The 22,191-nt window shown below is 32.7% G+C and overlaps 1 protein-coding gene across 1 annotated transcript in view; it reads left to right on the top strand.

Moving 5' to 3' along the window:
- Positions 1–21,089, top strand: part of USP38 (ubiquitin specific peptidase 38) — a 31,608-nt gene extending 10,519 nt beyond the window's left edge. Inside the window, exons 4-10 of the mRNA XM_077755933.1 lie at positions 893–994; positions 4,548–4,706; positions 6,858–7,051; positions 9,633–9,726; positions 12,581–12,687; positions 13,877–15,233; positions 19,990–21,089. Of these exons, the coding sequence (XP_077612059.1) occupies positions 893–994; positions 4,548–4,706; positions 6,858–7,051; positions 9,633–9,726; positions 12,581–12,687; positions 13,877–15,233; positions 19,990–20,151 (2,175 nt within the window). The 3' untranslated portion in view covers positions 20,152–21,089. The remainder of the gene's footprint in view (positions 1–892; positions 995–4,547; positions 4,707–6,857; positions 7,052–9,632; positions 9,727–12,580; positions 12,688–13,876; positions 15,234–19,989) is intronic.
- Positions 21,090–22,191: the final 1,102 nt, after the last annotated feature.

The following is a 22,191-nucleotide window of genomic DNA, read 5'->3' as shown; positions in this document are numbered from 1 at the left end:
TCATTATCATGCCTTGCGGTACTGATTGCAGTAGCCTCCCTGCTCCTGCCCTTGGTCCCCCACAGATGTCACATAAGTCCTATATGGTCTCGCCCACTGCTGCTTCTCTCATCGAGTCTCCTGCTATCATTGCCTCAGTCCTTTTGCTTTGCTTACACTGCCCTCTTTGCTGTACCTCTAGTATACCAAGCTACAGGCCTCAAGGCCTTTGTAGTGCTTGACATTTGCCTTCCTTATTATGCTCTTCTCCCAGGTACCTGCCAGGCTTATTCTCATTTCCTTCAGTGTTTTATAGTCAGATGTCACCTTTTACATGAGGAATTTTTTGAATACCCAAATAAAATAGCAGACCCCTTTGTTACTCAGCAGCCCGTGTTCTTCATACTCCGTTCTTCATAGCACTTGTCTCCATGTTACTTTTTATTGTCTACCCACCCTGTAGACAGTAAGCCCTATCAGATCAGAGATTTTCTTTTAATCCACCTTTTTATCCTCAGTGCCTAGAACAATGCCAAGCAGTAGTAAGTACTCAGTAAATATTTATTGGATGAAGTGTGGGCCAAGGAACTATCACTTTGTAAATAAGATTTGACAGATTTTTATTTGATCAAGGGGTTTTAAGAGTTGTTTAGGCCACTACATTCCCTTGAATCAGTCATGTTGTTCTCTCTCACCTTTCTCTCTCCCAAAGTTTAATGTTATGATAAACCTTTCATAACATTATGATAAACCTATGTTAATGTTATGATAAACCTATCATAAACATGTTATGATAGACCTTTCCAGGAAGGGGTAGTCACATACATATTTTTGTTCCAAGGAAAATAACCACTGGTTGCGTTAATGATTTCCCTACAAACTCTTTAAGATGGATATCTTGTCTTTTTTGAAGGTTTTTAATCGACTTTGGTTTCCTCTTGTGAGACCTGGTGCTCTTGCAGTTCTTTCTCATATGCTGCTTAGTTTTCAGCATTCTCCAGAGGCGTTCCATTTGGTAAGTTGGGACACAAGCTTTCTACGTTGAAAAGCTTTGTTTTAAAATTTTAGTTTAATATTGAGTCACATTTATATATAGTCAAAAGATTGTAGGTTAGTCCTGAATCTATTTTCTTGTAGCTTTATGATGTCTTAGAAAATTGAGGTTATGGGATTTCCCTCCAAAGAATTTATTTCCAGAATGTCTGAGTATCACCAAAACTGTTCCACTTGCAACCACTACCAGCAACTGAAAGTTACTGCTCTACACGAGAGATGTCACATGTCTGCATCACTGATGGTTGTCGGTTGCACATGTGAACTGTGTAGAAGAAAAAAAATGGTTTAAAGCCACTGACTGCTTTAGAATTTCAGAAACATGAAAACATCAATTGTTTTATAGCCCCAGAACTAAGACTTTATTCTCTCCCAACCTGCAACCTACAAATCCTACTGACTCTACCTTTAAAATATATACGGAATCCTACCACTTACAATAAGCTACATCACTGGTTTTGATTTGATTTGATTTCAGTTATTTGATTATCATTTATTACAGGTGGAAATGACAAAATGTTATTCAGAGAACCTGTCCACTTATCTGTCTAGCACATCACAGAAAGGCAGTGCTTTATGTGGTTACTTGCTTCCTCCAGGATCTGATACTCAGTTTTATAGGACTGGAACCTCATTATCAATCCACCCACAATGTAAAACTCTTAGGAATGTGGACCTACTACAAGCAAATTCAAAGGAGACTGATGAATAAGTGCTGAATCCCAGTTGTTGTTTGTTAGCTAGTAATATAACTAGCCTCAGAGAACCATATACATACATAGGCTGCTCATTGCCCCACTGCCACTGAAGGAAAAGCGGCAGTCTTTGTAGAAAGTAAACCTTACCAACAAGTAATTACATTATGCATTGTCACTTAGGATGTGTTATTCCAAGAATTTCTACAGTTAATTGCCTAATTAGTGATCTTGACCATCAACGAATAACTTTGTTACACAAACAAAACAAAACTCAAAACTTGAGCTGATATAGCAGGTGTACTAGCAGAGTCTAATGAGAATTTCTACAGTTAACAGTCCAATTGGTGATCTTGACCATGAGCCAATAACCTTATATCTGCTGGTTATACAAACAAAACTCAACTTGGACTAATATAGCATAAGTAGCAAAGTTTAACAAGGTAAAGAACATCAGTTATTTGTGTCTGTCTTCAGGCATAGTCATGTGTGGGCCATTTGAGAAAAGGTTTCTTTTCAGAATTTCTGGGAAGGAGATTCTCTAACATAACTTAGTCATCCATTCTAATGTTTATTGCTTCTCACACTGAGAACATTTGTTAATCTGATTAGTCTTTTATGCCATACTCTAAACCTATTCGTTTGTTCACAGTTTTTTAAAAGATGGAAGATACTCCATATGTTGTATTGCTTTTATCTTCTGAAAAAAAATAATAGTTTTAAAAAAAGTTTGACTTTGAAATATTTATTGAAATATGAATCATTTATTTAAGAAATCGTTAGATCTGAAATTGAAAGTTGTCATCTGGCTTAAGTAAATTCTAAAAACTAAGATCTAATTATTGCTTACATACTGTGGATAGCCTAACCAGCTACTCAGCTAAAATGAACTTGGGCATCTAGTGGCAGATCATGTGGTAGTTAAATCAACTGTAACTAATTCAGTGACGGAGTCAGGTTTAGAAGTTGTTAAGTATAAGCAATAATCTGGAATCACCAACATCACTATTCATCATATTACATGTTTATACTATTTTAGAGCAAACCAATATTGATGTTATAATGTATTTATAGATCAAATCACTTTTCTTAAGCTTTTTATAAGTGGAAAGAAATTTATTTTATACAAAAGAAAAATATCAAAGCTTCTAATAAGTTATCTACATTTTCTCAAATAGTAACTTTAGTGAGTATTACAGTAATGTCTATAAGTATTTAGATTTGCTCATTCAAAAAATATCAACTTTGAGGCATTTAGAAGGTAATAGCCTGCTTGTACATATATCTATGCCTATGAAAAACTTAGTCTCATTTCTATGGCAGTGATAATTTTAACCATATAGGATGTAGTAGTAGACAACTATATTACCTGATTGCAAAGACCAAATCTACACTTGGAAAGCTTTTAGAAGATTTGGAAGTAAATTAAATAATCATTTTTTTTTTATTCTGTTCTCTTCTCTTCCACTTCTCTCTCTCTCTCTTCACCTGTGAGGAAACAAAATAATTTTGGATTTCTGACTATTTTAGCAAGAGAGTATCTAATAGAAATGGCTTTATGGAGCAAAATTATAATTCAGCTCTGCCTAGAAATGTAGAGATAATAGGAGAGTGAACTCATTAGGAACTGATGGTTTCATGATCAAATTAATACCTTTGATGGAGGTAGGATTGAAGAAGGTAGTGCAAAAGCTAAAATGTCATTTTAAGACCTCAAGCATAGAATGAGAGCAAAATGAGAATAGCAGTGTTAAGAATATCATTGTTCTTTTTAGGAAAAAGGAAAGAAAGTTGATGTGATACTACTGTAATTGTTGTTTGAAGATCATAGAGCTTTAACTTCACTTTGATTACAACTAGGCAAACAAAAAACTGTTCTAGAAGTAGAACATAATATTCTTAGACACCTTTTACATATGAAGTATAAATGTATAGTAATAGATTATAATTAATAATTAGTTGGAACAAGGATACCACTGTACTAATGGAATGAGCCATTTCGGTAAAACGGTTTATTTTGTTAATATCATCTTGAATATGTAATGGCTGTGTATTGACTTTAGCCTGATTTTATAATGAAAGGACACATCTGTGCTTATTATCAATACTGTTTTCTATGTGTTTTTGAGCAAATGAGCATTTTAGATTTCTCTTTTATATTTAACCCATTTCTTAAAAATAATAGAAATTTCTGATTCCATTTATTTTTAGAACCATCTCCTCTTTTTGGAGGTGGGGAATGGGAGTTGTTAATAAGGATAACCATGCTAACATAAGACATCATCTCTTTGCTTATCTAAAAGAAAGTTAATCCTATAGCCTGAGCTGTAATATTAGTTACTTCACTTTCTTGAAGTAGACTAATATGCAAAGTCTATACAGCATTTAATTCTTTCAAGTGAAAAAATCTAAAACTTACACTAGATGGAGCCCTTAAGCTAATTTTCAGTTCATCTTTTAAAAGTTTGTTCCTATTGTGAACAATCTGGTAAATATAATAGTCGTAACATTTTTCAACTTAAGGCATTTTTTAGAATGGCAGGAGTGACTAAACCTTCTATTTTATACCTTAGTTTGTTTTAGATAGAGTATAAGGATGAGGAGAGGGGTCTCATGGAATTAAAATTATATGTGACTTTGAAACTAGATTTACCTTGATATTCTAGAAATTTTTAACTTCATAGCTTTTTTAGAAACAGGCTATGACTGAACATACAGAAAAGTATTTGCTGATCATGTAACCTTTCCATTCCATTTGTAGGCTAGAGAATTTTTGCCAATTTGTAAAAATTAAAGAATGTTTGTCTTTTTTCTCTTCAGATTGTTCCTCATGTGGTTAATTTGGTTCACTCCTTCAAAAGTGATGGTCTCCCTTCCAGTACAGCCTTCTTAGTGCAGTTAACAGAATTGATACACTGTATGATGTATCATTATTCTGGATTTCCAGATCTCTACGAACCTATTCTGGAAGCAATAAAGGTATGATAGTAGTTGCACCAGTATTTGTACAGCCACAGACCATGATGTGATAGATGAATGTAGTGAAACATTTCTATAATTAGCTATTCAGTTTACTATTCTATGATAGTATGCATTTTATTTGAAAAATATAACTGGAATCAGGATTCATTAATATTTAGGAAGTAATCTCTTATTTGTTATAACTAATCTAAGTTAATAACCATATTTCTTCAGTTCTACAGTGCCATCAATTATGAGGCATATCTTTAAATTTATAACAGCCTTTGGGGCACCTGAGTGGCTCAGTCAGTTAAGCATCCAGCTCTTGATTTTGGCTCAGATCATGATCTCACAGGTTCGTGAGTTCAAGCCCTGCATAGGGCTCTGTGCTGACAGTGCAGAGCGTGCTTGGGATTCTGTCTCTCTCCCTCTCTTTCTATTCCTCCCTTGTTCATTCTTTCTCTTTCTCCTCAAAATAAATAAATTAAACTTAAAAAAATTTATAACAGCTTTTGGGGAAATTTGTTAAACAAGAAAGGCTACACAATTGCTTCTCGGCCTTTGGGCTAAGATCAAGTGTAAAAAGAAATGCTACGTTAAGTAAATACATACATCACCAATGTATCCCAATATCAAAAGTGTTAAAATATGTAAGAATATCTTAGACTCCAGAAAGGCAATTTAATAAAATATTTGACTTTATTTCCTTACCTGTTTTATTCCATTTTTCTATGAGCTCTTCATGAATATCCATATTTTATAGAATCTTTACTTGAGTTATTTGTGAACTTACCCTCCTTTTCAACTTTATTTAGTTATTAGACCTAAGAAGCACTGATTCTGTTTGTCTGAAGAATGGGTCACAGTGTGTACACTTTACTCTTAGTAGACTTACTGCATGGTCAGGTTATAGCAAAAGAAATGGAGAACTTGCCTCAGCCAAAATAATCAGAAGTTATTAGAAATCAGTTATATTAATAATGTTTTTTTGAGATCTTAAATACAAGATAAATCTCATTATCTTTATTACTTCGTCTATAGCTGAAATGAACCCAAAGCTTATTCTTTTTACTATATGGGTAGTTAAAGTCAAACATTTTGGTTGAACCCAGAGCACAAGATTGTTGCGCAATTAATGTATACCACTGGTTTGACACTTTGAAACATATCATAGGTTTTTATCATAGAGTTAATAGTAACGTTAATCTCTTTCTACAGTGTCTTTCTGTGTCCATAAATGGAACCTCTTGCTGTTGATTATTATTTTGCAGTGATTTACATGTTGAAAATTCTGATAACTGAACTAGGCTCAGAAGAAGCAAAGTTCTCACTCTTAACCTAAGGGAAGCACTTTTTTGTTAGCTGGCAACAATAACAAGAAAATCAGGAGATTAAAATTCCTTCAGAAAATGTTTGTTTTCTAAGGTCTAAGTACCAGGTGGTAATAGCAGTCCAAAAAAGGTTTAGTGCTGTTACCAACTTTCATTATTTTCCATTCTATTCGTGCTTGAAATCATGTTGATTTAAAATTGTCTCTTATATGTCATAGAGCACATAAGAATCTGTATCTTGTAATAATTTTCTCTATTGTTAAACACAAGATTGAGTTTTGTTTTTTGAAGTCCGAGGTCATTGTGCTTAGATGCTTTTTATTTTTCATCCTCAGATTACTTTTAACTTTTATTTCTAAAGGTTAATATTGAATAAATATTAGTCGTAAATGAAAAAGATATTTTTTATTTTCACTTGAAAATTTGAAAGCAAATTGTTTAGATTATTCAATTATGTGTTAATTTAAAACCTCTTTCTGTTGCCTTTGAGTAGCACTACAGTATACCCTCATCTCAAAGTTTTATTTTGAAATACCCTTCTGACAAATTGGAAACATAAATATAGTTTAAATGTGATTTAAATACCTTGTCCTTAAACATTTCTCAACTTGACAAACTCTACCTTTAGGATGTATATATTTATTTTAGGACACAGTTGTTTTTTTCCATGTAAAATAATGTAATTTTTTGATGACTGGTCAAGTACTATAGGTGATTTCAAAACTAAGTGGAAGGAAAGAAAGGTTAAATGTCAGCAGAAGAATCTTCTTCATGGTGTTAATTTAGTAACAAAAATGGTTTATATTTTTAAACTATTTCTCCTCTTCATGATCTACAGGATTTTCCTAAGCCTAGTGAAGAGAAGATTAAATTAATTCTCAATCAAAGTGCCTGGACTTCTCAATCCAATTCTTTGGCATCTTGCTTGTCTAGACTTTCTGGAAAATCTGAAACTGGGAAAACTGGTCTCATTAATCTAGGAAATACATGTTATATGAACAGTGTTATACAAGCATTGTTTATGGCCACAGAGTAAGTTAAAATTTGAACATTTTTTTTTAACTCTAGAAATTGATGCATACTGATGAAATGTAAGATAGTGGTATTATCTTCACACTATTTCTTATAAATGGGAGAAATTTTAATATTTTTATAGAATTCCCTTATTCAGAAATTAAATTGCTCTTAGTGCTCAGGAACTATTAAATGTTAACTTATATACATTCTGCTTTACATTTATATTATGTATTGCATTTAGAATATTCTGAATGATTCTGGCTTAGATATTTTATAGTAGAACAGAGGGATTAAGTGAGCATATTCCAAAGAGTTTAAGTGTCCTCAAGTACTAATTTATTATTATCCTGTAAGACAGTGTATTTTTTTAACTTATATGTCTTTTAAGGGAATTATGTTTAGTTTTTTCTGCTTGCAGATATTTTGCTATTAGATTAATAACTTCTTTGTTGTTGTTAAAGAAGTTTAAGCTCTATTTCCCAACTCAAGTTGATAAATACTAAACAAATCTATAAATATATACATTCCTTTGCCCTCTTATAGATTTACTTTCAAATTCATTTTCTTTTGCAGCCAAGCAAATAGAAAATCAGAGGTTGTTAGCTATGTGAGTGCTATCTGGAAAGGTACAAAATAATGACAAACTTTTCCTAAAGGTGAAAACATGGTTGAATTTTTCTCTTCAGTACCCATAGAGTATTTATGGAACTCGACCACAGCTCTTTACCAATTGAGTTCCAAGCCTTTGTAAGTTTATGCCTACCTAGAGGAATCACAAACTAAAACATGAAGAAGAGTTAGGTGTATTTTCTTTTCTGGCCCCAGAATCTACTATCAACACTAAGATGTTTTTTGTTTGGCTTAGTGTTTTATTTTTTTAATTTGTTTGTATTTGAAATTTTTAATTTAAAAAAAATGTATTCTCTTCAACACAAGTAATACTAAGCATAAAACTAAATTCAAAACTCTGTCTCACCACCAGAGGTCATCTAGTCCAGCTGTCTCATTTTATAGATGATAGTGAAAGGAGAGACTCAAAGCAATTATAACTTGGAACAGCAATTCAAAGAGCCGTCTTCTTGTATAGGCCCATGACACTATCTAAGAAAAGGCAGATAGTATATTTTATTCCTTTAGTAATAATGTAAATTCTTCGGGGTTTAAAAAACATAAGTTTAGAAGTATATAAAAATCAGACATGAAGAAAAATTCCCATCCCTAAAAGTAATTTGTTAGCAGTTTTGTGTACATCATTTCAGCCCTGTTTTTTACATTTACAAGATTTTATCTAGAACAAGAACAAATGCTTTTTAAAAAAAATTTTAACACTATCATCCTATTTTTAAATGTTTTTTAAAAATATTTATAATTCTATTTATATTTTTCTTTTTCCCAGGACTTGCTTTTATCTCATAATGATTCCTGTTGGAAATATTCCCTTGATAGGGTAGTGACAGAACTGTCATCCCGAATAAATAGATGTACTATACATTTTATTTAACCATACTCCTATTGATGAATATTAGGTTATTTTACTCGTAATTAACATCTCTCTGCCCATGTGCAGATGTATAGGATTTGCTTTGAATAGGGTATGCCAAATTCCCCTCCTGAGAGACTGTCGCATTTGAACTTGCATACTAGTATATAATTGTACCTGTAAGCCCATACGTTTAGCAATACTTGATATAATTAGTCTTTGAAATTTTTTCTTATCAGGGGAAAAATATCTTTTTGCTTTAATTTGCAATATCGCTGACCATTATAGTTTTCCCTCCCTATTTTTCTTTGTTCATTTGTGTTTGTTTTCTGAATCATCTATTCTTTCCTTTTGTGCATGTTTCTATTGGATCTTTTTCTTTTTCATAGTGATTTATATGTACTCTGGATGGTAATCTTTTATTACATACTCTCTTCCTGTCAGTTTGATTCAAATCTGTAGTGTTTCACTTATAATTCTTTATACTGCGAGATCTGTTATTTCTCATTTGTAGTGTCTGAATTATAGGAAGTCTTCCCCCTTTCCACTTCCCCCCTTTTTTCTTTTAAGTACTTCAGTAGTTCTATATTTCACATTTAGCTCATTACTCCTCTGTAGCATTTGTAATAATATAAAATTTTATCTAATTCCATTTTTTTTCCAAATGGATACCCAATTGTTCCTGTTATGTTTGTTGAATAATTTCTCCTTTTCCCACCCTGTACTTCTACCACACCCTTTAAATCACTCTAACTTTACAGTATGTTTTGTTAACAACACATTTTTTAGTTTCATGCAGGTATGAAAGAATTTAAAGGTTGTTATTTAAGTTATTGATAGCTTAATCCATTTCTATTTGCTGATCCAGAAAATAGGAATAACTTAGAACAGCACATGGGCCATTGCACGGTCCCATAGTAACTTAATTTATTGTCATTCTCCCCTTCCTTCTCCACTTCATTGTAAGTAGTAACTTTCTTAAGTGAAGGGCCATCAAATGAGTCAAGTTTTACTTTGAGGATAATAAGTTCTTAAACTAGTTTCCTTTTCGCTTTTAATAAATGCATGTGTATATACACATGTATACAAAAATCACTATGTTTCATTCTCTTTCAGTTTCAGGAGGCAAGTATTATCTTTAAATCTAAATGGATGCAATTCATTAATGAAAAAATTACAGCATCTTTTTGCCTTTTTGGCACATACACAGGTGAGTTGTGTGTGTAGTTATGTATATGTTAACTTCCTTGCACATAATACCAAACTTGGTGAATCTTTTTAAATAATATGTATTTCACCATTTAATATCTATTAAATTCACTTAGATGTACTAAAGAAATCCTGCATAAAATCAGGATATGCTCTAAATTTTTATTTCTTCCTCCTTTTTTCCATTCTTATACATGAATATTGTATTAACCTTTTGTTCTAATATTATAGATAAAATCTGATTTTCTATCCAATAAATAAGCTTCTACATAAAGAAGCCGTTTTAAATGCATCTTTAATAGTTTATAGATACTAAATTGATAGATTTTTCACAATAGTGAACAATTAAAATAATTTTATGGTACATTGGCTTCTTTTTTCTCCTGTTTCTAATATATGTTCCTTCTCATTATGACCAAAATTTTAAGCTCAAGAACTTAATGGATAAACAATTTCATCTGTTATGTTCTAGGGCCTAAAATTTTATGATGATCTTTTACGTCCACAAATTAATCCAAGGAAATGAATTTATGCTACTGGCAAGAAAGTCACATATAGTAAACATTCATTCAAGAGACATTTATTGAGAGACACAATATGGAGTCTGATAAGTATTCAAAGAGAAATCCTTATGCTCTAGGAACTTTAAGATTTGAGCAATACATATTGAATAATATATATGTCGTTTATAAATAATGCATATTATTTCCTGATTTTACTCTGATTGTCTTAGTTTCACCGAAGTCTAAAGGAGTAGATAGGTAGAGCCAGAAAAGATAGCTTCAAGATTGGTGAGATTGAATTGATAAGAATGCCTTGTTTTTTATATACAAGCTATGAAATATCTCAAGTATAACTTTTTAAATGGAAAAAATTAACATATGAGTGATGGCATGTAAGTAGCTATATACTCAAAGAGATAATTTATTATTCACTTTCTGAGGGAAGTGTTCACAAGTTAAATTTAACATGTGGTGCCTGAGTGGCTCAGTCGGTTGAGCATCCAACTTCTTTGGCTCAGGTCATGATCTCACAGGTTTGTGGGTTTGAGCCCCACGTCGGGCTCTGTGCCAACAGCTAGCTCAGAGCCTGGAGCCTCCTTCAGATTCTATGTCTCCCTCTCTCTCTGACCCTCCCCTGCTCATGCTGTGTCTCTCTCAGAAATAAATAAAAAATAAAACAATAAAAATAAATTTAAAATAAATTTAAAAAACAATTATATTTAACATCTCAGGACCAAGGGAGATGAAATCTCTACCCTCTAATTGGCAAACATTATTTTTCCAAGTAAATTGACTTCTGTATTTGTTTTATCACTAGTCCTCATTTACTGCATACTATGTATAATATACAAGTATCTGTGTGTGTATATGTAGGCATTATATATACTATATTATATACTATAGTACGTTATTAAATCAGCAAGTTAGAAAAACACCATAGGAGGGTTCCATGTTCCCAAGAAAAGAAGAAAGGAATACATAAGAGAACCTAATTAAAGTTCTGTCACAGTTGAGACCCTGTCTGTAGCAAGCCAACAAGAATTGTTGTAGGTAGGTAGATTGCCCCATATAATTGCAAAGGCTTTTGTTTTGTTTTGTTTGATAAAGCTAACATTTAGTGAGCATTTAAATTTGCCTAGTTTCTGGGCTGAGTAGTTTACATGTATTATCTCTTAATTCTCAAAAACTATCTATGAGGTAATAAGATAGTAGCCTTATTTTATAGATGAAGAAACTGGGTTTACATTACATTCTTTTACATGGGTCATGCAAACAAGTGACAAGTGGGGATGTGAACCACATGACTCTAGAACTCATGCTCAGTCAGTATGCTAAAATTCCTTCCTTCAAAACGCTATCAATACCCCTATTTTGATAAAATTTTTCTTAACTGAGGACTCTCCTGAGTACCACACATTCAAAATGTCAGAATTCTAGATTTTCAAGTTATAATCACATGTTTTCAGATGCCTTTTCAGTTTCTTTTTGTTGTTGCAGAATCTAGGACTTGAACCAAGATTGCTACAGTCCATGAGCAACCACTTCACTAAATGGCCTCCATACTAAAAAAATAAAATCAGCAAGGACCCTAAACAATGTGCTTACATTCTGTTTTAGTATATGTGCTGCCGAAGCGAGCACATTGTGCTTACATTCTGTACATTTATGAAATGTATACCTGGTCAAAGAAATTTTCACCCAAAGTAGATATGCATGGCTCTGTAGAGTTTTCCCTTTATTACTTTATCCAAAATATGTATCCATTAACATGTCTTTCTCAAATGTGGGTTTTCAAAAATTTACAGACTCAAGCACATGACTGTCATAGGAGGGATAATGCCAGTAACATTATATTAAGTGTTCAAGAGACCTGGGTTCTAATTGACTGCCTCTGGCCCTAATTTAGCTGTATGACCTTGGGCAAGTCACATGTTTCTTTAGGTGATAATTTAAAAAAAAGTTTTTAATGTTGTTTATTTTTGAGAGAGAGAGCTTGAATGGAGGAGGAGCAGAGAGAAAGGAAGACAGAATCCAAAGCAGGCTCCAGACTCTGAGCTGTCAGTACAGAGCCCGACGCAGGGCTCAGACCCAGAACCGTGAGATCATGACCTGAGCCAAAGTCGGACACTTAACTGACTGAGCCACCCAGATGCCCCACTAGATGATAATTCCTATTTGCAGAATGAGAAGTTATAAATGAAGATTAGCTAAATTTAGTTTTGGCACTTTGTAGTAGGGTTAAGCACAATGTAATTTTAAGTAATCTTTATTAAACATAAATATTAAGATTTCAGTTATTTGATTCATGGTATGAGAATCTTTTCCTTGTGTTTTCTCTACTGATATCAAAAGAGAGAAGCATATGCACCTCGGGTGTTCTTTGAGGCTTCCAGACCTCCATGGTTTACCCCTAGATCACAGCAAGACTGTTCTGAATACCTCAGGTTTCTGCTAGACAGGTAAAAAGCATTTTTAAAGTTATTTAAATTGTTTTCTTTCATAACAGATTATTTCTATAGCATTGGTTTTGCCTTTAAAAATATATTTCAAGTGTTAATCTTTAAAATACCTTGCATTCATTGAATATATTTAAGTGTTCTTTTCTTTTTAATTTGGTTTCTTTTTTTGATTTTCTTACTTTGAAACAGCTGTTCTGGGAGTGTAGTACAAAGACCCCCTGTGGGTCCCCAAACATTTTCAGGGGTCTTCCCTTTTCTAACTCTATCTGTGGATCTGTAATTGAGGCCAGATTTTCTTCATATGCTTCATCCAGAACAATATATATAGATTGACTGGTGTGAGGATCCAGCTGTCTTCTCTTAACCCGGACACTTAAAATATTTGCAAAATTTAAAACAGTGCCATTCTTCTCACTAAATTTTTTGGTTTATAATGAATACTATTAATAATAATGTATGAATATTATTAATATAATGAATATTATCAATAACATTATTAGCATGTAATGGCTTTATTACTGTTTTTAAATCTATTATTTTCTTGGTTTTTGAATACAGTAAATATTGGTGGATATAACCACACGAATGAAAGCTCTTGGGTTCCTCATTTACTTTTAAGAGTATTAAAGGGTCCTGAGACCAAAAAATTTAATATTTGCTCCTTTAGACCAGTTCATAAGTAGATCTGTTTGGTATATTTGATGGTCTCCTTACCACTTAGTTAATAAAACCTTTATCTTCTTCCTTCTCTTTGTGATTGTCTCCCTTCTGTTACGTAAATGACCAGTAAAGTTAGTTGAACTCAACATGTGCAATCTTCTGTTGATTCAGCAAAGGACACGTTGCGTTGTTTCTTTATTCTAGACTTTCTATGACATGTCAAGCAGACAAAGAGATAGAAGATAATTAGTGGAAATATATAATTCACTACAATGTAGAAGTGCTATAAAGTAGCAGTATGAAGAAAGAATGAGTATATAGGGTAGTGATAGCCCCTAGCTTGTAATCTACATTCTCAAACTATTCAGTGGCTCTCTTGATTGAAAGAGAAGAAACTTGATTTTTTACATTAGACATTAAACATTTGATAAAAATAAGTTGGCTGTTTATATAAGCCACCAATATTTTTAAATAAGAGTGACATTTAAACTTAAGTAAAGTAGCTATATAATGATATACTCTCCTGCAGGCTACATGAAGAAGAAAAGATCTTGCAAGTTCAGCCCTCACACAAGTCTTCTGCAAGTCTGGAGTGCAATGAAACTTCTTTCCAGGAAGTAGCCAGTAAGGCAGCTGTACTAACAGAGAGCCCTTGCACAAGTGAGGGTGAGAAGACTTTAATAGAAAGAATGTTTGGAGGAAAACTACGAACTCACATATGTTGTTTGAACTGCAGGAGTACCTCACAAAAAGTGGAAGCCTTTACTGATCTTTCATTGGCCTTTTGTCCTTCCTCTTCTGTCGAAAACTTATCTTTTCAAGATCTAGCATCGTCACCCAGTACACAAGATGGTGATCTAATGCAAGCCAGTATACCTTCAGAAGAACCAGGAGTTTATAGTCCGGCAACAGCTGCCTTTGTTTGTGACTCAGCTGTGAATGAAACAGTGTCAGGCAGTCCTCCTGATCAGTTTTGCTGTACTGGTACCACTTCTGTCCCTCATGAGTCTAGCAAGATTCTTGTTAATAAAGATGTACCTCAGAGACCAGGAGGCGGAAGCACACCTTCAGTAACCGACTTATTAAATTATTTTTTGGCTCCAGAGATTCTTACTGGCGACAACCAGTATTATTGTGAAAACTGTGCCTCTCTGCAGAATGCCGAGAAAACTATGCAAATCACAGAGGAGCCTGAATACCTTATTCTTACTCTCCTGAGATTTTCATATGATCAGAAGTATCATGTGAGAAGAAAAATCTTAGACAATGTGTCCCTGCCACTGGTTTTGGAGTTGCCAGTTAAAAGAACTACTTCTTTCTCTTCATTGTCGGAAAGTTGGTCTATAAATGTTGACTTCACTGATATTAGTGAGAACCTAGCTAAAAAATTAAAGTCTTCTGGAACTGAAGAAGCTTGCTGCTCCAGATTGGTGCCGTATCTGTTAAGTTCCGTTGTCGTTCACTCTGGTATATCCTCTGAAAGTGGGCATTACTATTCTTATGCCAGAAACATCACGGGTACAGAGTCCTCATACCAGATGTGCCACCAGTCTGAAACTCTGGCATTAGCATCCTCCCAGAGTCATTTACTAGGGAGAAATAGTCCCAGTGCAGTTATTGGACAAGATTTAGAAAATCAGGAAATGTCAAAAGAATGGTTTTTATTTAATGACAGCAGAGTGACATTTACTTCATTTCAGTCAGTGCAAAAAATTACGAGTAGGTTTCCAAAGGACACAGCGTATGTGCTTCTGTATAAAAAACAGAATAGCACTAATAGTTTAAGTGGTAACAATTCAACCAGTGGACTCTGGGTAAATGGAGACCCACCTCTACAGAAAGAACTTATGGATGCTATAACAAAAGACAATAAACTATATTTACAGGTAAGTTGGAAACATAAGCTTCATCATTTGTGGAAAATATTTAACCAATTGACAGTGGTGAAATGAGTGCCCTAATTTTAAAACCCAACTTCTACATTTTCAAGAAATTTACAGAATGGTAATTCTGAATTTGAGTCTGAGTTTATATGAAATGGGTTCAGCCTATATAAATTGTCTTGCTTCCTAATGTTATGAATTAATTATTAAAAGTTGTAGTTAGATGCAGTGCAAAGGACCCCACTTGTGTTTAATATACCAAAGATATGATCATTATAAAATCATTCCATACTGAAATACAGGAAGTTCCCTCTCCCCTTCAGTCCCACCTACCAGGGAAAACAACGACTGAATTTGGTATTTATTCCTTCTTGACTATTGTATAAATATTTTAAGGGGCTTTACTTACATTTGGGTGGATAAAAAACCCTGAAAGGTAGAATATGTGTAAAAAAAAAAAAAAATTGTTAAAGACCTGAGCAATAAAACCAAGATAACAGAATATAGAATAGTGTATAAAAAGCCATGAAACAAAGGTTTCATATGAGCCTAATTTACTTACAAATATACTTTTTTCAGGGTGTTAGTGATTTTATTATTCAAAAGTTAATAAAGATCTTGTTGCAAGTGTTTTTCTCTGAATCCTGCCAACTTGTTATCAGCATAAGAACCAAACCTAAATTATCAGTGAAATTGTAGGTATATTCATTGGGTAGTCCTTGTGATTTTATGAATTTACATACATAAGTAAGCACTAAAAATTGTGCGTTTGAAACTCAGAAAGCTGAAAGATACAGATGGAGTAAGAGAAGAATTAAATTGGGTCAGTGTAGTATTGATTTTGAGAGAAAAGTTTTCTGAAAAGTTTTCAAATTGGCCATATCATAAAATATTCAAATAATTTATACATGATACATTGTTAAAGGAGTATGGCAATGTTCTAGAGTAACACAAAAATAATAAATTTCACAGAAAAAAAATTAGAAATTCAGAATATTTATTAAACCTGATTTACCACCAAAGATTCTTACATCCAGTCAGAAGGCTTATGGTCAAGATGATAGAATGTATTGAACCATATCCTTCTTACTAGACTTCAGATAAACACTAGATATTAATCATGATTCTTGAAGATTAGAAAATAGGAGTAAAGGTAAGAGGATTAGGTTGAAATAGGAATTTTCTGTAATTTAAAATGTGGAAAATAAGGCCCAGTGCAATCAATTTATAGAATTATGCAGAATATTATATATCAATGATTAGGTAAAATAGCATATTTATCAAAGGAGAGACATGGGTTTTAAAAAGAAATAGAGCAGTTCTGTGATTGGATTGCCAAAAACTCTTATAACCATAACAACTACTTTACTACAGCCTACCTCTAAATGATTTTCTTATTCTTACTACTTACCCCATTACCATATTTATAGTATCTGAGTGTGATGAGCCATTCTTTTCATTATTGTTTTAAGCCTTTATGTCACTATAAAGGAGAGCATTATGTACCTTGTTAATTCACTTTTTCAGTGTTTGCATTTGTTCTAAATTCCATCTTAAGTCTCAGATTGGCAAATTGTTTAATGTAAAAATGATATTGCCAAGTTTTACATTAAGATTTTTATGTTCCTGTATTAAGACAGGCTATTAAGTCAACGCTTATTACCAAAGTACCTTTTTAAAGCAAATTATAATAATAAATACTCAGCTCTTATTTAGAAACTTAAACATTTATACTTTGTCTTATTTACGTTTAATAGTGCAATATGTGCTGGTTTGAACTGTGATGGTTCTCACTCATACTATTTAACTGAATCATTCTAGTATTTTAAGTTTGTGTTAAGAAACTGTTGTTTTGAACACATGGAACGTGTATATATATATATGTTTTTGTTTTTACATTTTTAAAGTATAGTTCAACATCTGTGCTCATTTCATAGTAATAATGCTTTAAAATAGATTGCTGTGTCAAGAATACGTTAGTTTTAAGATACAGCTTTATACCTATTTGTAAAACAATTATAAAAACTTAATCCAGTCTAAGTAAGGATGTAGAGTGAATATTTTGAGTTCCTTTGCTCTTAAGTAGAACTGCAAATGAATTTACCATTTTAGTACATATCAGGGTAGCTACTTATTCTTCACATTACATTAGAAATTCATCTTGTATAATTTTAACAAGCTCTTTTTGGGATTCCATTTTTAAATTTTACTAAAATCACATCGAGATTGACATGTGTCAGAAAGAAACTTGTGAGATTAGTGGTTTTGAAAAGTAAGGGCGAAAAGTCCTGTATGAGCAAACTGTTTTTTGTGTGTGTCATAGCCTGACACATTGGATAGCAGTGCAGATTGTGGATCTTGAAGTAAATTTGGGGAAGGAGTTTTTTCTTACTCCTTTGGGTAAGGAGTATCTTTATTATTTTAGTGTCTGGGCTACAAAAGTTATGCTTTTGTTTAGAAGCCAATGAGAGAAAGATTGTGAAAGTAGTGCCAGCGTGGCACTGTGAGGACCCCCAGCTATCCCCACGTGTCCTGCATCAACCATACAGAGCTTCTGTCCTGTGCTGTTTGCTTTCTTTCCTTTGTTTCTTTGGAGGCCACTTTTTCGCTTAAGGTCTTAGCATTTTTCTTTATTGTACATCCAGAAGAGTATACATAATATATGTGTGTAGTTTAAAGAGAAATAAAAGATGGATTATTTTAATGTTAACATTTACTTGACTGAGAGATTTAAATGTTCTGAGTTATTTATCCCAAAGCAGCGGTAACTCCAAGCCTGTAGTCTACTCCTGAAATAAGAACTGATTTTAATACTTGATGTAAAATTATAGATGCTGTGATGAGAATCGTAATTTTTGACATTATACACAGTGCTCTCATCTATATTAAAAGAAAATGAAAAGCAGTTTTCCCTGCATCTGTCCATTAAGCTTATCTTCTGAAAACAGAATATCCTACATTTTTCTCTGTCAGCCATGTATTTATATAAGGAGATAAGAAAGCAAAAAAGGAATATTCCTTCCTTGGGAAGCTCTGTCTTGAAATATAATACAATTTTCATGTGTCTCAGAAGCAATGGAGTTAATTTTGTATTATGTGTGTCCTTTAACACTGCTTCTGAGGGAGTGGGAATACTTTTTAACAAAATTTGCCTATCTTTTGGGAACAGAACTTCTTGAACTCTACTTTGCATATTCAGTGTTATTTATTTCATTAGGGAACATGATCTATATCTGGAGCCAGACCTTAGACACAGAGTCATATTTTCATTGCTTGTTTGGATAGTTTAATAGGATAGAGCTAGAGCAATGAGGATTTTGTTCCTTATTTTGTGTCTATTTCTTACATATCTATAGCTTTTATTTTCTATCTGTAAAACTAAAAATTTTGTTTTCTATTTGAAATTCTTATTTTTACAGATTAAAAAATAAAGTATCTCTTGAAAAACATTATACAGAGAAACCAGCACAGTAAATGAAAAAAAAAAAAAAAAAGGTTTTGAGAAGTATCTTGGCAAATTCAGTTTTAAAAACCCCTCTAAGCCCTGCCAGAGACTGGTTAATTAGACCATTCTGTTACAAGGATTTCTTATCTAAGGTCACATTCAGCTATAAAAGTATGTGATTCTTGATCAGTTTTTCTATAGGGAATTGCACAGCTGTTGCTTTATGCTACTGAGAAATTAGGTGTTCATAATGTGAGAAATAGATGTTCAAGTAAGCCTGGGTTTTACTCCATAAGAAAACATTGGGCATCTTGTGAAGACTAACACTACCTTGCCAGTTGGAGCAAAGTAACTGGGCTTAGTTGAAAATTGGAAATAGTATTGTTTTCATGAGTACTATTAAATGTATTTTTAAGTTCTTCAGAATGATTATGCCTAACACGTTAAGAGTGGCTTTTAGACCTTATCAATACTGACTTCATTTGAAAGTTACAGACCGTTTCCCAGGAAAATGGGCATATGCCAGAATACTTTGTGTTTTCTTCCAAGGAGTTTGTACCAGTTTCCCAATGTGGTTTGACACCTAGCCAAATGAATTTGCCATTATTTATTTACATTTGCTTCTTTTGAGGCTAAGTAGCTAATAGTGTTGTAAGCTGTGATCATTAATATTTACTGAGCACCTAATATGTGTCTGGCACATAAATGAATATGACTGGTTCTTGATTAAAGTTTTGATACTGGTAGGGAAAAGTTTTAAGTAATACTATAAGGAGATAGGCTCCATTTTCTTTAGCAATGTTATTGAAATCTTACTTTTATTTACTGAGAAGTATTCTAAGGGTAGAAAACATTTAGCCTTTTTTCATTATTTGTACCTTTTATCACCCACTTACAAAACAGCCCCACTTGATAAAGAGTAGATAATCCTTCGCCATAAGCTTTAAATTCTACATTCTGTATATAGAAAGGAAATCTGTTCCCATATGTGTTGATGAGTATTTCCTCATTTTTCCTTAGAGGAATTTTAAGATATGGGGCTTCAGTTTTCTCTTCTGCAAACTGAGATATTGAACAGAAAGGCCATTAGGGCCTGTCATTCTGTAGAGTTACACCAGGATTTTGCTCTCTTATTTGTTCCATCTGTGATTATGTACTTCAGTAAGATTTGACAGGGATTAGTATAGTCAATATTTTTTAAATTACTGAAATTTAAGGGATGCTTATTATGGATTAAGTCAGTTTTAATGTAGATGATATACTCATCCACTGTGTTTAAGGTTTTAATTTTATAAAAATTCTTTTTAAATTTAGGAACAAGAGTTGAACGCTCGTGCCCGGGCCCTACAAGCTGCATCTGCCTCATGTTCATTTCGGCCCAATGGATTTGATGACAATGACCCACCAGGAAGCTGTGGACCAACTGGTGGAGGGGGTGGAGGAGGATTTAATACAGTTGGCAGACTCGTATTTTAATCCTGAGAGAATCCAAAATGCACTGGTCACAAAACATCTATTACTATGACTGTTAAAATGTCAGACTGTAACAAATATATCTATCTTTTATTTTTCTTTTCATTAGACCCTTATACTTTAAGAAAACACATTCAGTGCTTGTTTTTATTTTCTTGACAATACATTTATTAACAGATGCATCATGGGAAAAAAATCTACCTCTTAAAATTCCACTTACTTTTATGGTTAGACATGCTTGACCAAAAATTTTCAGAGGAAAGTATGTACCTGGTCCCTAATTAAGCTGCATTAAATTTAGTAGAGGCATTTAAATGGTCTCGTTCTCAGTTTTACTAAACAAAAGGTTTAATTCATTTAGTCTCTTTATTATTAAATAATTGATACTAGAAATGATGGAAGTATTGTTTAAAAGGAAAGAAAAAATTTTGTTTCCTGTATAATGCCCCATTATTAAATTCAAATCTTTTAAAATGCTAAAGATAATACAGTCTGTAATGAAGGCAATAACAGAATTTTATCAACTATAGTACTTTTCAGGTTTTTGTTTAGTGCTGTCTTCAGCATCACTGTATCTGCATTTCAAGTACAAATGTTTTAAAAAAGGATTATTTATACATATATGCTGAATTGATTTTAAGAAAGGTGCATGATCCTGTAGGAACAACATTTTTACCTAAAAATTGCTAACTTTGTAGTATTTCTAATTGTTTGAGGATTTTAAAATTCTATTTCAGGGAGTATATCTTCTCTGTGTTTTGAAGGAGGTGAGTTCTGTATGTGCCTTGCAGTACTGTAATTCAAAAATAGGAATCTTTGACTGCGGAAAAGTTTTTTAAAAATGAAATGTTAGGAAGTAATTTTTTGTGTTAACATTAAAATTATAACTTTTTGAAAGGTATTAGATTTTCCTGAAGTAAAATCTGATGGTTCTAAATCAATACGTGTGATCGATTATTTTTAAATCTTAGAAGGATTCAGAGGAAATGAACCTAGTCAAGTAAAAAATCTTTGATTTTCTTTATCTTCAGATTATTAAACATCAATTGCATATTTCTAGAGTTGTACATTTGGGGTTTTTTTTTTTTTTCCTTTTGAATCTTGTGTTTTGCACAGTTGTTTCTATTTCATAGTTTCAGATAAAGCGGTGAAATGTCAGACCTTACCATCCCACATTTTCTTTTACCAGGGAATGGGAAACAAGTAAATTCTCCTGGGTCTTGATTGTACATATTCAAGAGTTTTCCCAGTTGTCCCCTTTCCTAAAGGTTTTAACTTATCCATGATTGTACAATCATTGTTCTGAAATTGGCCTCATATTTATTTTGAAAACATTTTAAGGAAAGAGTGTTCTTTGGTGATTGGGAGTTTATCTTTTTCCCAAGCTTTTAGTGGTGTAGTTAAAAGCAGAACGCCTCATCTTCGTTCCACTATGTCCCAGTCCTAATTTGTTTTCAGTCACCAGGAACATTAGGAAAACTGATTGGATTAAAACTGGAAATTCTTTGCAGAATTTGTTGAGATTTGTCTTTTCTATAAATGAATGAAACAGACAAATTTTTATCACACTGTCCTTCCTGTGATCTTCTTCTTACCTCAGTAGTGAATTCCTAAGCTACCCTGTGTGATCAGTTTATCCACTGGCTAATTGTTTATTATCAGATTATATCAGTGTTAGCATTTATTGAAAGTAGTGAGGTCATTTAATACTTGCTATATTAATATTGGGTTCAGCTGCCTCCAGGAACTTTAAGATAGACCTACATATGATTTCATTTGTGAATATATATATATATATATATCAAGGTAATATATATTGAATTTTCAATATTGAATTGATATATATATCAAGGTAATATATATTGAATTTTCAAAATGATAAAAAGATAAAATTTTAGTTATATAATAATACTGAGACTATTCAGATGATCATTTCATACCAATACCAAAGGCTTGAAATGAAAGACTTTTAAGATTAAAAAATATAATAACATTAATCATTTGCTGAAATTGAAACCAGAATAACCAGAAGCTCCATTTCCC

Source organism: Crocuta crocuta, unplaced genomic scaffold (assembly GCF_008692635.1).
Source record: "Crocuta crocuta isolate KB4526 unplaced genomic scaffold, BGI_CrCroc_1.0 scaffold112, whole genome shotgun sequence".
Taxonomy (NCBI): domain Eukaryota; kingdom Metazoa; phylum Chordata; class Mammalia; order Carnivora; family Hyaenidae; genus Crocuta; species Crocuta crocuta.
Note: the sequence above shows the minus strand (reverse complement) of the source record. Positions and strands in the feature narration are given on the sequence as shown.